Genomic DNA, 15,533 nt, shown 5'->3' with positions numbered 1-15,533 from the left:
ATGAAATACTGTGTGTATAGTAGAAATGGCATATGTGCGTGTGTGTTTGAAGCTACTGATTGGTGGGTAACTTAGGATCTTTTTCTCGCATGCAAAATACAGGCCGTAATGAGCAAATGATCTGTAAGAAGTCCAAGATTATCTGGATCAGCTCTGTTTGGATTGGCTGACTTAAACCAACCCTTAACATTGAGGAGCTGGCAGACAAAGGCTACAATTTTCAAATGGACCTCTAAAATTGTGACTGCTATTTTGCTAGTATAGCTATTGCACACTTTTTTTTAAAATGCAGACCAATGCCCCAATGGGGGGAAAAAACCATGTATGACCACAAGATGTGCAGGTGCAATTTTAGAAATCTCATTGAAAATTTGGCTTATAATATCAGTGTAAGAATCTATGAATTGCAACAGTCATCACCACATTGAAATGTCAACTCCGAAGATCCTATATTCTGAAGTCTTTCCCCAGACCATAGGCACTGTAGCAGGGGATTTACTACAGCATATTTCCTTGTGCTGCTAACCCTTTCCCGCTGCCTACCCTTGAATGAATGACAGCTACAACAGAAGTCCTTCCCCTGCTATCATCTGATCTAGTGAAACTGGTATCATCCTTGCATACACAATACTTGCAACACAAAGTGAGTTGTGTTCACCGAGCCCGACCCTAGACATCTAATAAATTACTCACCCCTACAAGAAAGAGATTAACTTTTGAGGTTCCTCTGTTATTTTTATTTCCACTTATTTTCATGAGATTTATGTAGATTTTGCTGCACCACACTGTGCGTTCTGGGGACCATGGAGAATCAGGGAGCCTTGATCGGGTGTTAGTTAACCTCTCACTGCTCAGGCACAGTGGAGAATCTACCCTCCAGCCAGGGGTGAATGTAACTTAAATGACTTACTGGGATGCAAGGCGGCCGGGGTCCTGAGGAAGGTGGTGGGGGTCGGGGGGGGGCACGGCTGTGGGCCTTGGGCGGAAGGCGCAGGCCCTCGTGCAGAAGGAGTGAAGCTGGGGCCAAAATCCCCCAGCCAGCCCTTCAGCGCTGCCTGGGGCTTTGGCAGAGATTTAAAGGGCCCGAGGCTCCGGTCGCAGGCGCGGTGGTGGCAGCAGCGACTGGGAGCCCCAGGCCCTTTCAATTACTGTCAGAGCCCTGGGGCAGCGGTGGCAGGGGCTGGGAGCCTGGGACCCATTTAAATCCGCCCCTTTTGCTCCCTCCCCCCTCCCATCATCATCAGCCCTGCTGGTACCGGCAGCCACTTTCTTACCGGTACACCATACCAGACCGGACCGGCTTAGTTTCACCTCTGCCTCCAGGCCTTATTACACACCAATCAACTTTGTCCTAAGACATCTCTGGCCTTAGTCGCATATCACCCATAAGCAGGGGGGAGAAACGCCAACAAAATTGGTCTATCTGCCACATTATCCAATTTCAAACCGGTCTTTAAAACTCACCTCTGCCAGGATGACTCCAAGACAGCACCAGCCAATGCTGGCTGAGCAAGAGGCAAGTCATGATTAATGCTCATTTTGATATAGCATTCTGGTCATCTTCTCATCTCATCCTCCACTTTATTCCCTCCCTCCCATATCCCTTTACCTGATTTGCCTAGCTGTTGTGTCATCTTGTAATCCAGACTGTAAATTCTTTGTGGCGGGAGTTTTTTTATTACATATTTGTACAACACTGTTGTGACAATTGGGCTTACAAATTTATTTTAATTGTGAGCTCAACTGTAAAAAAGTATGTGAAAGTCCATAAAATGTCACTATAACTTAGAATAACAAATGATGATGGGGAAAAGTATGAAAGGGAGACAGAATAACAAATTCGTCCCAACAAAAAGGACCTGTTGAGATGGTTCAAGGACTGCTGAAATCATGCTTGGTAAAAACAGAAGATATGGAACCAGAAATTAATGAACCAAAATAATGAGAGAAGGACTTTTCCACCCATCACTCCCTTTTTGGGTCCTTAAAGAAAGAGACTTTGGGTAGGAAATGTGAACAACAGACAGAGGCTATTGGAGGGAGCTTCGCCATCCTGGCTGCCACACCCACCATTTCCTGGGACCTCAGATCTTCATCACCCTGATCCTGAGAGATATCTTGACCACATCAGTCCAGAAAGGGGGACCTAAATAGCATCCTCACCCCTGCCAGCTCCAGGTGAATCCCAAACACCATCTGCAACTACCCCTCCAGCCCATCTCAACTAGTTTCTTCTCTTTTATCTAAAAGGACAGTTTATCATCATCTTTGATACCATGTGAAAGACTGTCAAACAAGAGGGGTTTTCCTTCTAAAACTTACTCCAGTTAAAGGGAAAGGGAACAAGAAATGTCATTAAAATGAAACCCTCACTTCATACTTCAAATGCTTTAACTATTTTTCTTTCTTTTCTGTATCTTTAATAAAAGGTAACAAGGATTTTTAGTGGTGTTTTTGCCATAGCAAGCTGTGGTCTCCATATCCCAGAAACCAAACCAAGTTTAACACTTGTTAATGTACGACAGTGACTGGGTTATATTACCACCTTTGGCACATTTAATCCTTCTAAATTAATACAACAGCAGTAGCACTATGGGACTAGGTCCTGATCCCCATTTGGGGCTCTTATATGCTACTGTAATAATAAAAGGAGTACTTGTGGCACCTTAGAGACATTGGTTAGTCTCTAAGGTGCCACAAGCACTCCGTTTCTTTTTGCGAATACAGACTAACACGGCTGTTACTCTGAAAACTGTAATAATAGTAATAATTGTATGAAATTGTATGAAATTAGCCATTGAGTCCTGGTCTGACAGGAGCCTCAATCTGTTTGCAAGCACAAATCACTGTGGGTGCAATTTATATTAATTAGACTTCTAAGTGCCAGATTTGAGATGTAATTAGGTAGTTAAACATCTAAATGACATTATTTACCCCCACAGTTCTTTTTGCCTATAATATTGATCGTTCAAAGATCATTCTAAAAAATCAGCCTACTGACTTCTCAAAGCATTCTTGTTTTATTTGGATAGCAAGTGCCAAGTCAGGAAATATATGTGTTTGGTGATTCTGAAACAGAACTCTTTTTTTTTTCTTACTGAATTATGAACCCTCTTCCTGTACTGAAAGGGAGTGAAAGTTACAATTAAAGTATAGGTTTTTGTTGATACATGACTGACTGGAAGAAGAAACCATTTATCTAAAAAAAATCCCTTCAGCCATACACAATTCATTTTCTGATGAGGTTTCAATTAATCCTTACATTTTTTTCAACTGATTCTATATCATCAGTTATTGTTACTTGTTAAGTGCTGATAATATGCTTCATCTTTAAAATCAAGAGCTCTGATGTTTCAGGATTTGTTTTTTTGGCATCTTGACCTTTCTTGATAGGAAGATATTTTCTTTGATAAGAAGATTTCCCTGGATGGTTGTGTGACATTATCTGATTAAGTATGACCATGTAGATCATTGTTGCTACCACTGTTATATAATTGCAACAAATCTTGTACAAAGTATGTCAAGTAAGGTGTCTATTGAAAGGTTATGATTTGCTGAATATGATTTTGCTATTTGTATACATGTATCATTTTCGTATTTGAAGTTATGAGTATTGGCTCTATACCTGTATTTCAAATGCTTGCTTCTGTGTAGCACCCACAAGGTATTTAGCCAGCACATTATAAGGAACTATTCAAGTGAATGGCCCATTAAAGAACATTTAACTCACAATGGAAGATGCCCATCTACAGTTAATGGACTTTTCTGCTGTGACTAAGCAAAATCATGCATGGACATGTGATCTGCCCATATGACTCCAAACACCATCTTGATACCTGTAATTTTCCACTAGCTGTGCTGAGGGCTTTGTTTGAAATAATGGATTTCCCTCCACATGGCAGAAGCTATAAAAGACCCTGGAAACATCTCCATTTTGCACCTTTCCTGCTCAAACCTCTGGACTATGAATTTACACTAATGGGAGCATCCTAACTAAGGGACTGAGGACCTTCCAATAATTTGGAAGCAACCAGAGACTTGATTTAAGCCAGCAGTTTATTCCATCACTGCAACAAGCCTGATACAATAAATGCAAAGTTTTTGGATGTAATTGATTCCTTTAATCAATTTTAACTCTCACCTTTGTTTCTTTTTATAAATAGACCTTTAGATTTTAGATACTAAAGGATTGGCCACAGCATGATTATTGGATAAGATCTGAGTTGTATATTGACCTAGGTATGTGGCTGTTCCTTTACGATCAGAAGAACCTTTTATTTATTTTCAGAATGGTAGTTAACCTACACTTACGACGGATTGTTCTCACGGTGGCTGGACCACACAGAGCCACTACCTCCTGAGATGAAAGACTCACATCTCTTAGCCAATGACTGTAGCAAACTCAAACTTCTGTGTGAGCCAACCACTAGAAGGGGACAGAAAGCCAGGCTGAGTGAGCACATGTTACAGTAGGAGGGCAGAAGTACCAATATGTAGCTGCTATGGTCAACCCACACTTCCCTTGCTATGCACACTGGAGCTCAAAGCCAAAAAGTTGCCTGAACATGTAGGTGTTGGAAAGATTTATCAGGGAAATAACATTGTGGGATAACAATGGTCCCAAATAAAACTAAAAAGACAAACAGCAAAGGTGAGACTTCAGCAAATGAACAAAACTTAACAGGTAAACGATCAAACCCCATGCATGTATAAAGTCAACAAAAACAAACATGCATGTATAATATCGGTGTTGATGCACTGCATTTGGCCATTTATGTTTTAAATTAATCATCATAAACCGAGTTGAAGTGAAACTCCACAGCCTAGCCACCTTAAACTCTGAGAGACATTGTTACTGGCCCCTATAATCTCTAGAAAGGGCGAAATCAAATATCTGAACACCTTCAAATTTTGAGAAAGGTTGGATCCAGATGACAATTTTGCCATTGGCTTTACTGGGAATTAGATAAAGTCCCAAATTCTTTCATTACCCTGTTAGCCGGTTACCCTGTTAGTATCTATAGCCTTTGCTAGATAACATCAAAAGCTAAGCCTAGGTACGGTGAGAAGATATAGGAACACTGGGTAAGGAAGAAACTTCATACTCTGGGAACAACTAATCATATGTAAGAATCTCTATGATAAAATTGTATTCAATTTCCCATAGGGCAAAATTGTGGTGCAGTACACATTGGCCTGAAGACAAGGCAATGCAGAGCCACAACACTCCTCCAGGTGGAACATATCCCAGTCTAATGTACTAAGAATTCTCAAGCTGCACTAGTTCTCCCCAAGAGAACGTGCTCCTGGCCCCATTCCTCAGCTCTGTTGAGGCACTGTGCGACTCTGGGTGCTCACCAAGCACAGGAACCTCAACTGAGAAAAGGGGTGGGTGTGTGCGCGCGCGTGTGTGTTTTCCTTGCAGGGGTATGATGCTGCATGCTGTGCAGGAGCATTTCTGCATTTGGAGCAAAAGGCAAATCACATAGGCCCAGGGATATTTATTTGATTCAGCCACCTCCAATAATTGAAACTGCTCTTCCACATCATCTTTTTGCCTGGTGCAATTAAAATCCACAATGATGCTACATCTATTTAGTGAAATTATCATCTCCGGTGCATCCTAGAAATGAAAGAGCACTCCTGGTACAGAAGGTATACATGCTGTATTGATGTGAGTGACACTAAGCCATGTTGCCGGTTGATTAAATAAATCCTTCTTCAAATACAAACAGTTGCAGGAGGAAATGACAGATGTATATTTTCTTCTGAGACTTACACAACCATCTGGGTTCGTGATTTTCAGATGGAAGTTTCACAGCGAGTTCTCACTTTGAGGTTTTAAGGTATTCCAGAGATCTGTATTTTCTTTTTCAGATTTGTGAGCTAAAGTATCCCCAGAATTGAAAATTATTGCTGACTAATGAAAATTGCATTTATTAGATAGTAAGATGTGTATTATATAACCAAAACATTCCCTTAATAAATTCATTCTATTAAAAGCTGTTGCATGATTAACAAAAAGAAGCCCTTCAAAGCAGTGTGGAGAACATCAGACTTCAACCGCTCACAGCAAAACTATAATGAGACAATTAAGCCATAAAATTGTTTTCAGTCCTGCTTTTGAATTTAGTAGCTATATTTAACTTTGCGCCATAAGGCAATCTCTCAAACTTGCTTTTCTGCTGTTTCAGAACAACTTGTTTGAAATCCTTATTGTAAAGCCGGACGAGGACAAATATACTAGTACTAAGGACATCGAAAAGCTCTAAAAACGCAAGTTACAATATAAGAAATGACAGAAGCTCAGAGATACATAACACCAAGCAAAACAGACAAAACAAGACTGGTATTGTGACAAAAAAAAAAGGTTAAAATCTCTGGGGAGCATACCTGCTCCCAACTCAAAACAGTTAAAAAAAGCCATGATTTCTCATCTTTACACTTGTATCAGTTTTCCTCTGCTCTCCAGTCTCTGGACCACTCCACAGAGCCTTCCATTAGGTCTTTCATAACCCGTGATCTTCCTCATCACTGAGAGAGCAGGCTCCCTCTTAAAGGAAGCCCCACCCTTGGGGTATCATCATGGGATGCCTGGTCACCTGATCCATGAGTGCAAGCCCAAGGGAGATGGATAACTAGACGCAGGTGAGACTAAGTCAACTCCCCCTAAACGGCCTGCCCACTATGTGACAGTGACTTTTGCACTCCATGGTCCTGGGGTTAGATGGGGGCTCTTTTTGTCACTGATGTAAATTAGAGCAGCCTGTGGCTTAACTGGACAATATATGCCCCCAGAGGAGCCATTCCGTTGGTCCATGATTGTAGTGAACTCTGTCCATAGCTTCCCACCCCAGACCATCCCTTGTGCTGAGGGACTAGAAGCAACAGGTGTAGAGCCAGGTAGGGCACTTGTATATCACCTGGATCTGTCCTTATGCAATGGGATCCTTAGCTGGCAGCTTAAGTCAGCTTTAGCCCCATTTTCTTTGCCTTGTAATGTAGTAAAGCCACCATTTAAAAAAAAATCATGTGAGAGTCTCCCACTAAGGATTGGGTTCCTTCATTTACTGTAAACTCAGAACACTGTACTCAGCTTGAGTACCCAAGCCACACACTGGAAATCTCTGGGAATGGAGGGAAAAGAATCCCTCTCCCACACTGTGGGTATGAGAATCCCTCCCCCACTCCATGGACAGAACCACTAGCTCCAACCCAGCTTCTTTCATGCCCCCAAAGCCACTGAACGGAGACCCCTGCATGGTTCTGCTGGAACAGGCCTCTTCTAGGCAGCAGAGAACAGGACAGGATTTGGCCCACATTTACCAGTGCACTGAGCATACTATTTGCTTTGTGAAGTTCATGACTCCCCTCCAAATACTACTGCTATGAGGACGACCTGAGCTCCAAAGGCAACAGGTTCCTCTCTTTTCCCATTGCCCTACAGAACTTTTGAGCACATGAGCTTTTGGTGGTCCCCAATTGTCACTGCTTTTTACTGCCCTTTGGAGCTTAACTATTCACAGGGATCCTTTCTTTTGCCCTGCATAGACTTTATAAAGCCTCATCCAGCGTTATAGACCTTAAACAGCTCCCTGTCAAGCCCTGCTACCTTTATCAAGTGAGCTTTCACTATACCAATCAGTATGTCGACTTAGTAGCCTCATATTCAGAGTAATGACCTGTAACTCAAAAACCAGCTTGACTAATTTTCTTCTTGCTTAGCAGAAAAACACAGCAGGGAGTCATCCTGCAATGAAATCCATTGTAACAAACCATTACTAGACATAACACACAAACCTGAGACTAGAACTGGGTCTTTTATCTCCAAAGACTATAGCTTCAATCACCTGAGCTACAGGAAAACCTTTTCTAGTCTCTCTAAACTGCCACCAATGGACAAATTGCTCATACAATATTATACACACATTACAGTTAGTGACAGTCATTAATACCCTTGCTTAATTATAAACAATTTTCTTCAAATATAGCCAATGCATCTGTTCTCAAGGAGATTTAACTATGTGGATGGTTTGAAGACATAGCAACAATTCACTTTTTGCTAACAGGACACAAAAATTAGATACAAGTCAAAACATCAAATCAAAATACGTAATGACCTGTAAGTCAGAATCAGTTTGAGCAATTTCCCACAAACTTAGTACGAAAATTCTCCTTAATCTTCAGAGTAATTTTTAGCAATTAGTTAGTATTATTAGTGGTCAACAGTATTTTTTTTCTCCTGAAAAGGCAAAGTTATTTCTATGCATGAATAGTTTAATTTTACTGTGTACAATAATCTCTGTATCCAAACTGAAATCATTCTTTCAAAAATTGTTTTCTTTTCTTCTTTTTATTGAAGAGCCTGCCACTATAAATACTATGAGAACCAAAAAAATGAAAAGCACAGTTTTGGCAAATAAAAATTGTCTGAGAGTTAATATTAGTAGCAGTTTTTCCATCTGCTACTCTGTTTATTACTGACCTTCACAGCAGTCCTGCCACAATCTCAAATCAATCTTTGGTATCTCACTGCAGCTCATGTATCCCTGAGGGTAGTCTGCCTTTAAGAAGACATCAGGCTGGACCTGCTGGATGTTGTCCCCATTGTCACAGAGTACACGTGCCAAAGAGGCCTGCTTCAGCTGAGTGAGTTGCGCTGTTGTAAACACGCCAGGATTTTCATACCAAAACCTAGTCAAAAAGATACGGCATCAGGGATCTGTGCCTGAGAATTAACAGCATGTCAAACAGTGATAATGAGCAGACAGAGACTGCACCATATGGAAGGGATCACATTTGTTCTCCAGTTAAATTTACTTTAACGGCTTTCATGTTTTATCAAATTCTTAAATGTTATGATCTTGAACTGTTACCTGGAGTATGTCTACAACACTGCGACTGGAGGTGTGACTGCAGCATGAACAGACATATGGAGCTAGCTTTGATCTGGCTAGCTCGAACAACAATAGCAGCAAGGCCCTGTCCACCCGGGCAGCAACACAGGCTGTACAGCTCCACCTGGGACCCAGGGTATACACTCAACTGGCCAGCCAGTGCTGCCGCAGCAGCTTCACTGCTACCGCTATTCCAGCTAACTGGATGAAAGGTATGTCTACATATGCTGCAGTGTAGATGTAGATTACAGTGTAGATGTACCCAGAGTATAGAGATTGGGCATAGATGATGATGAAGCATGTTACCAAACTGGAGTTCCCAGCATTTCCTGTATCCTAAATAAATGCTTCAAATCGTGCAGCATTCTAAAATTTTATCATTTTTTAAATAATTGAAAATATCAAGATACCAACCCCCCCCCCAACAACACCCCAACCAAACAGCAGCATATAAGTGACAAGAATCATGCCTGCTCCAAATTAGTCTTGTGATAGGATCTCATATCCCATTCTCCCTCTGCATCTCCTCGTATGTTTGCTAATTTAAGGCTTCAATCTGAGAAGGGCTGAGCTGAGATCTGGTTGATTTTTTTTCAGTCTTCTTAGCGTATGCGCAACATGCCTCATGTGGCACGTGACCAGGATTCTTCACCGAATTTGGACCACTACTTTTTTCAGTTAAGAGAGGTTTTAGTTGAAAATGGCTTTTTACAAATATTTTTTCATGTAAAACTATCACTCTCGTTTGAAACATTTCTCGTTTTTTTGTGAAAAATGCCATGCTATATTTTTTTCTAAAACTTATTAGAAACATGGTTAAAATAGTTAATGAAAACACTATTGAAATGGTTAATGACATTTATCATTTACCAAAACTATTTCAAGAATATTTGTTTAAAAAACAAGTGTTTTAATTGTGAATATTTTCAAAAAATGAAAAAATGGATCCATTCCAAATCCTTAGAAATGAAAAAAAGTATGAAATATATTGCAAAACAAAGACAAAGCCCTTATATTATAAGCTCTTCAGGACAGGGACAGGGTATTCTCACATATCAGTAAATCACTGTGCACTTCACAGTACTTTGCTATTTAAATGAGTAAGTAAATAATAGTTTTTAAAATGCTAAATGCATATGTTTCACTACTCTCCTCTCTTGAGGCGAGACAGATTTGCTTGCCTCTACTAGCTCTAACTCCTTATTTTAAAAAAAATATTATTTTGTTTTTGTTTTTAAAAATATCACATTTTATTGTACTGCAGAGAAGTCATGGGAACCTCAAAGGGTTTATTCCAGATCTGAACTGGAGGATATACACTAGTACTGGAGCCTTCCACAAATGACATAAATACTGCTCTCTGTCCTCCCCATCTCCCTAGGGAAGTTTAGTTGGACCAGCAGTGGAGTGGGTATGGTGAGCACTTGTGGAGCACATGCTGGAGCATTTCCCCTCCATGCACACTCCACATGCCTCGGAGTGCATGCAGGGAACGTGCCTTCGGGGGAGGGGAAAGTGTTCTCCTCCTCCCTCTGCTTCCCATTGGCTTGCTTAGGGTGTGTATGGGGTAGCTGATTGGCTCTCTTGGGCACCACCCACCTTCAGTACTTCAAATCCCCTGCTGGGGCAGACAGGGTAGAAGCTTGCATTCCTTGCAGCACCATGGAGGCCCATTTTTAGTTTATAGGAGTAAGAATAGGAATTTAGTATTAGAAAACAATATGGAAATGTCTAGTGGGTGCTGTCCAGTGCAGACAAAAGGCTGGAAGGGCCAACTTCTAGAGGAAAACAATACAAGACCCAGGATATTGCTGGTGTACCTACTAGCCTATAGGGAAGGAGACACCTTAAGTGTTCAGGGACTGAGGTATCCTTTGGAGGGATCATAATTCCTCCTCATGGTTGGGAATGGCAAGATCATTCAGACCTGGGCTGAGACTTAGGGTTAAGCTGAAGAAGATCAGCTGAGATGGATTGGTTATATGACATGAGGCCATTTAACCATGCACTGTATCCAATAAAATGCCTTGAATTTGAGGAGCCTGAAGAAGATTGATAGCCCCTTTGGTTAAAGTTTATAAAGTTGCAGCCTGCTTCTTTAACTTCCATCCTTGTTTCATTCACTTGCGTGTCCTGATCAATACCAATAACCTAAAATATATGACAACTTTTTAATTTTAGATTTAGTAAACACTGGTCACAAGGGCAAATGAGTCCAGGGAAAGAGGGTTAGAAGCTTGTCTATTGTCCTACCACTATCTCTGTACAACTATAAAGAAACTAATTAAAAAAATCACTTAAATCTAAAATAATTTAGTTCTAACATTTCTTCACTTTTGCTATGAGCTGATAAACTGGTAAGTCAGCTACAGTTTAACAGTAAAAAGCCCCTAACCTCCTTAGATTCTTTCAAGCCTCAGTTATGATGGACTCAAATACTATCGTACTCTATATGCTTGTAGGCACCCTTTAGTAGAGGAGCCTCTGAACTTAATTGGGAGTGTTCCAAAATCTTGAGCACTGCAATCCAGCCATGGAAACTACAACTCTCACGATGCCTTGGGTGGGGGGAGAGAGAGAGAGCACCAGTGCAGTGAACTCCATTTTGGAGAGGCGCTGAGATTGTTTCACTAGAGCTCTGTTGACAGATGCTACTAAACTGCTGTTAGGAAGCCAGAAGCTGCTGCTGAGAGCATGCTGGGGCTCTGATTAAACAGGGAGCCTCAGGGGTGGTTGGTGGCTACAGAGGACACAGGGTAGAGACTGTTGCTGTGCCTAGAGCTGACTGAGGTGGGGCTGTAGTGACGTCAGCATGAGTCACCACCGCCCTTGTTTGGGCAAGTGCTTGCAAGGGAGAGGGGGCAGAAAAGAGACTTTAAGGGGTTATCTGAGTCTGTGAAGAGGTGGATTGGTCTTCTCATCGAACCAGAACCCCCAAGATGCTGACATTTGGTTAAAACAACTCCAGTCTTCAGAGGGGGTGTGCAGCTTGGCATGATCCCAAATTAGAATTGTTCTGCCCCTTGTTGCCTTGGCTGGACTGATTCACCAGACCACCAGAGTGCTCTCTCCAGCTTCAAGATCTTCAAACGTGCCCATGCAAGGAAGTGTTTAGAATTCTGAAATCCAGAGGCGTGTACCCTCGGGGGGTGGGGGGACAGAGAAGAGGTAGAAGCTGGCAGCGTAAATTCAAGTTAGAGAATTTTCCTTTACTACTGTAAATTGTATAATGGGTGTATATTGTTTATAATTGGCATTCTTAAATTGGACCTATTGCACAGATTAGCTCAGGTTTATTCCTGGAGCCTCACAAGGCACACCACTGAGTGTGTACAGGGCCCAGCCAGATGGAGGCCCCACCTATTTTAATTCCCCTTACAAGTGAAATGACTGCAGCCGAGGGGTGGACAGAGGATTCCCACCTATCCAACATCTCCAGTGGGAAACTCAGGATCTTCTTTACGGTCAACAACATCAGGTGCCTGGGCGCATAGGTGAGCGTTGCCTGCTCCCGCGTAACCCAGGGAGGAAAGGGCAGTTACATTTGTTTGATATGCAACTAGATTAGTATTTTATGGACACAACTATGATGCAAACCTGATTACCTATCTCCATCCCTAAGCCGTTGAAACTGAGTGACAAAAAGGCACATTAGGGTTGGTCCCACTCTTGTACCAGGAATTAGGTCCTCCACCATCAGAGCTGGCCAAAAGTCGATGTTCAGTGGTGTGCCATACAGCCTAGAAAAAGAATCCAGGTAAAACTCATGTTACAAATATGGAACTAGACTGACCATTTGCTCTAGGCTCATTTTCTTTGGAATGTAGGTGTTTTTACAGAGGTAAGTTAATCATTCCAAATCTTCTTTGAATGAAAACACACACAATGCTTTCTAATCAAAAGAATTCTTATGATCTCACGTCCTCCAAAAATGGTTTTGATACTGTCACTGCTGTATTTTAGAAACAAATCTGAATGCTGAATATTAACCTGCTCACTAGGCAGCTTCTCAGATTTAAGATTTCAAAATGTGTCTGAGACACAGTGAAAAAAAATATTGGAATGAGGAGATCCAGGTCCGACCCAACACTGGCTTCCTCTTTGAATACCAAACACAATAAATACACATTTTTCAGCCACGTTATTTTAGTGAAAACGGCAGTTCTAGTGGATTTTGATATTTGTATTGTTCAGACTTCACTCAGGAAAGAATCACCATCAGCTACTACATCTAAGCAGTATTATACCTAACAAAATAAACTTTTAAAGCCAGCTTCTCACCTAGTATATATTGGTATAAGTCTCAATGGAGCTATGCAAATTTACACCACGTGAGCATCTGGCCCTTCATTTCTAGAGCCAAGGATGACTGGTATCTGAGTGATATTCAAACAATACAAATATCAAGATCCACTGGCAATACACTGGGTAGTTAAGGAGACGCACATGAGGGTGTTTTACAAATCACCCCCTTCTGGCACGCTTTGCAATGACATGTAGACAAGTCAAAATTGCCATTATGAAATTAGGCCTTCACTGACATCGTACCTTTTGGACCATGAAATAGCTCAGATGAAGGTCTAGAAAACATCTCCGTCAGCCTTTTCAAGATCTAAATAGTAATTGAAAAAGCAACATTTAATGGCTATTTCAAGGTCCTGCAGAGCTGGAAATGGAAGCTCTGGATCACTGGGAAGGTAGCTCTCCACTAGCACAACGGGACCCAGATTTTGCTTTTAGTCTTAGGAAGGCTTGAGATTTCAATCTGTATAGTCATTAGGTACAGAAGATCATTGATTTCAACAAGACTACTGCTACTAAAATGTATCTTGTATATTCTTTTTATATTAAACTCTCATGATTTCTTGACCAAACATCCCAGAATTTTGTGTGTGTTAGCCAAAGCTGTTTAAAGAGGGCTTTCTTTTGGGTAAATGAATGTCTTTGCCCTAGTAGGCCTGTACTTTATTAGCCACTCTTTTTATGCTGAACTTTAGCTGACTCTAGTGTGTTTTCAATAAGCTGAATTTAGCTGGACTGAAGCGTATTATTAAAGAATGGATTGTGCGTCCTTTTTTTTTTTTTTTTTTTTAACTCAAAACTCTTGACCCGTAGGGAAATGATTGATTATCTTACTTACATAAAACTTCAGCTGAGTTAATTATTTGACATCATGACTATTAAATCTGAACATGCAACACTGCTTATGCCTGGGTGTTAAGTTGCAAACAACCATAAGTCTTCATAGGATCAAGGCCTATGCAATCAAGAAAATGGAAAAAGATACAAAGCAATAGCAGAATGGAAGGCAACCTTGGGAAAGGGAGGGAATAGACAATATAATGCACACCTTTATAGAGTAAATTCTACTTTGTGTGTTTATTTAGTGGGGCTTCTGTGAAACCCAGTTCCTTCCTCTATCCACCAAAGCACTAAAATAGAAGCATAATGTGTAGCACCACAGGAGTTGCAAGGCAATTAACAAAAAGATATTGAGATTAGACTAACAATTTTGAGGTCTAAATATGTAAATCCTAGCCAAAATGTAGGGAAAATTAAACATCCACTGTGAATCAAAAGGCAATCAAGCACCAATGGTGATCATAACCAGAATAACAAATGCTGCTGTCACATTGCTTGCTGAAATATAACAATAAATGCACTTTACTTTAACAGTTCAAATGGAGTTACATTTCCCTTATAAGGCCCCAGTGCTACCAAATTTTGAATTCCCAAGGCCTCTATGGGAATTCAAGCATTTGCCCAGAGGGCTCAGATTGCAGGAACAGGGCTTCATAATGGAAATATTTCATTTACTTCTAAATGGGTAAAATGGAACACATAGGGTGGGGGGGTGAGAAAACCTGGATTTGTGCTGGAAATGGCCCACCTTGATTATCATGCACATTGTAGGGAGAGTGGTCACTTTGGATAAGCTATTACCAGCAGGAGAGTGAGTTTGTGTGTGTGTGTGTGTTTTTGAAAAAAGTGGGTGGGGGGGTGAGAAAACCTGTATTTGTGCTGGAAATGGCCCACCTTGATTTTCATACACATTTTAAAGAGAGTGGTCACTTTGGATGGGCTATTACCAGCAGGAGAGTGAGTTTGTGTGTGTGGGGAGGGGGGGGCAGAGGGTGAGAAAACCTGGATTTGTGCTGGAAATGGCCCAACTTGATGATCACTTTAGATAAGCTATTACCAGCAGGAGAGTGGGGTGGGAGGAGGAATTGTTTTATGATCTCTGTGTATATAATGTCTTCTGCAGTTTCCACAGTATGCATCCGATGAAGTGAGCTGTAGCTCATGCTCAAATAAATTGGTTAGTCTCTAAGGTGCCACAAGTACTCCTTTTCTTTATACAGTTTACTAGTTAGGCTACAAATTATTATTACTATTAAGAAAAAATGGTAGAAGTCTATGAAAATTAGAGCTGTTCAAAAAATACCATCCTCCTCCCCCCCAGAAAATGTAAATATTTTATTAGGTTTTTATCAAAATTCCCTATAAAAATTAAAATTGAAATATTGGTTTATGAAAACAGTTTTGGGTTCCTAAAACTAAAAACAATTACCAAAGAAGAAACAAAAATTACAGAATTTTTTTTGTGAATTTTTTTTTAGTACAAAAGCCATCTTT

General features: G+C 40.9%; 1 protein-coding gene across 5 annotated transcripts in view; it reads right to left on the bottom strand.

The window, feature by feature from the left end:
* PXDNL (peroxidasin like) overlaps nt 1–15,533 on the bottom strand; it is a 291,171-nt gene that overhangs the window by 20,355 nt on the left and 255,283 nt on the right. For all 5 annotated transcript variants that reach the window (XM_073331210.2, XM_073331214.2, XM_073331212.2 and 2 more), the window contains 2 exons: nt 12,503–12,637; nt 8,486–8,694 (listed from right to left, as the gene is read on the bottom strand). In XM_073331210.2, coding sequence (XP_073187311.2) covers nt 8,486–8,694; nt 12,503–12,637 — 344 coding nt within the window. The remainder of the gene's footprint in view (nt 1–8,485; nt 8,695–12,502; nt 12,638–15,533) is intronic.

The sequence above is a fragment of the Lepidochelys kempii genome, chromosome 2 (genome assembly GCF_965140285.1).
Source record: "Lepidochelys kempii isolate rLepKem1 chromosome 2, rLepKem1.hap1, whole genome shotgun sequence".
NCBI classification, from domain to species: Eukaryota; Metazoa; Chordata; order Testudines; family Cheloniidae; genus Lepidochelys; species Lepidochelys kempii.
This window is presented reverse-complemented; position numbering and strand designations above follow the sequence as displayed.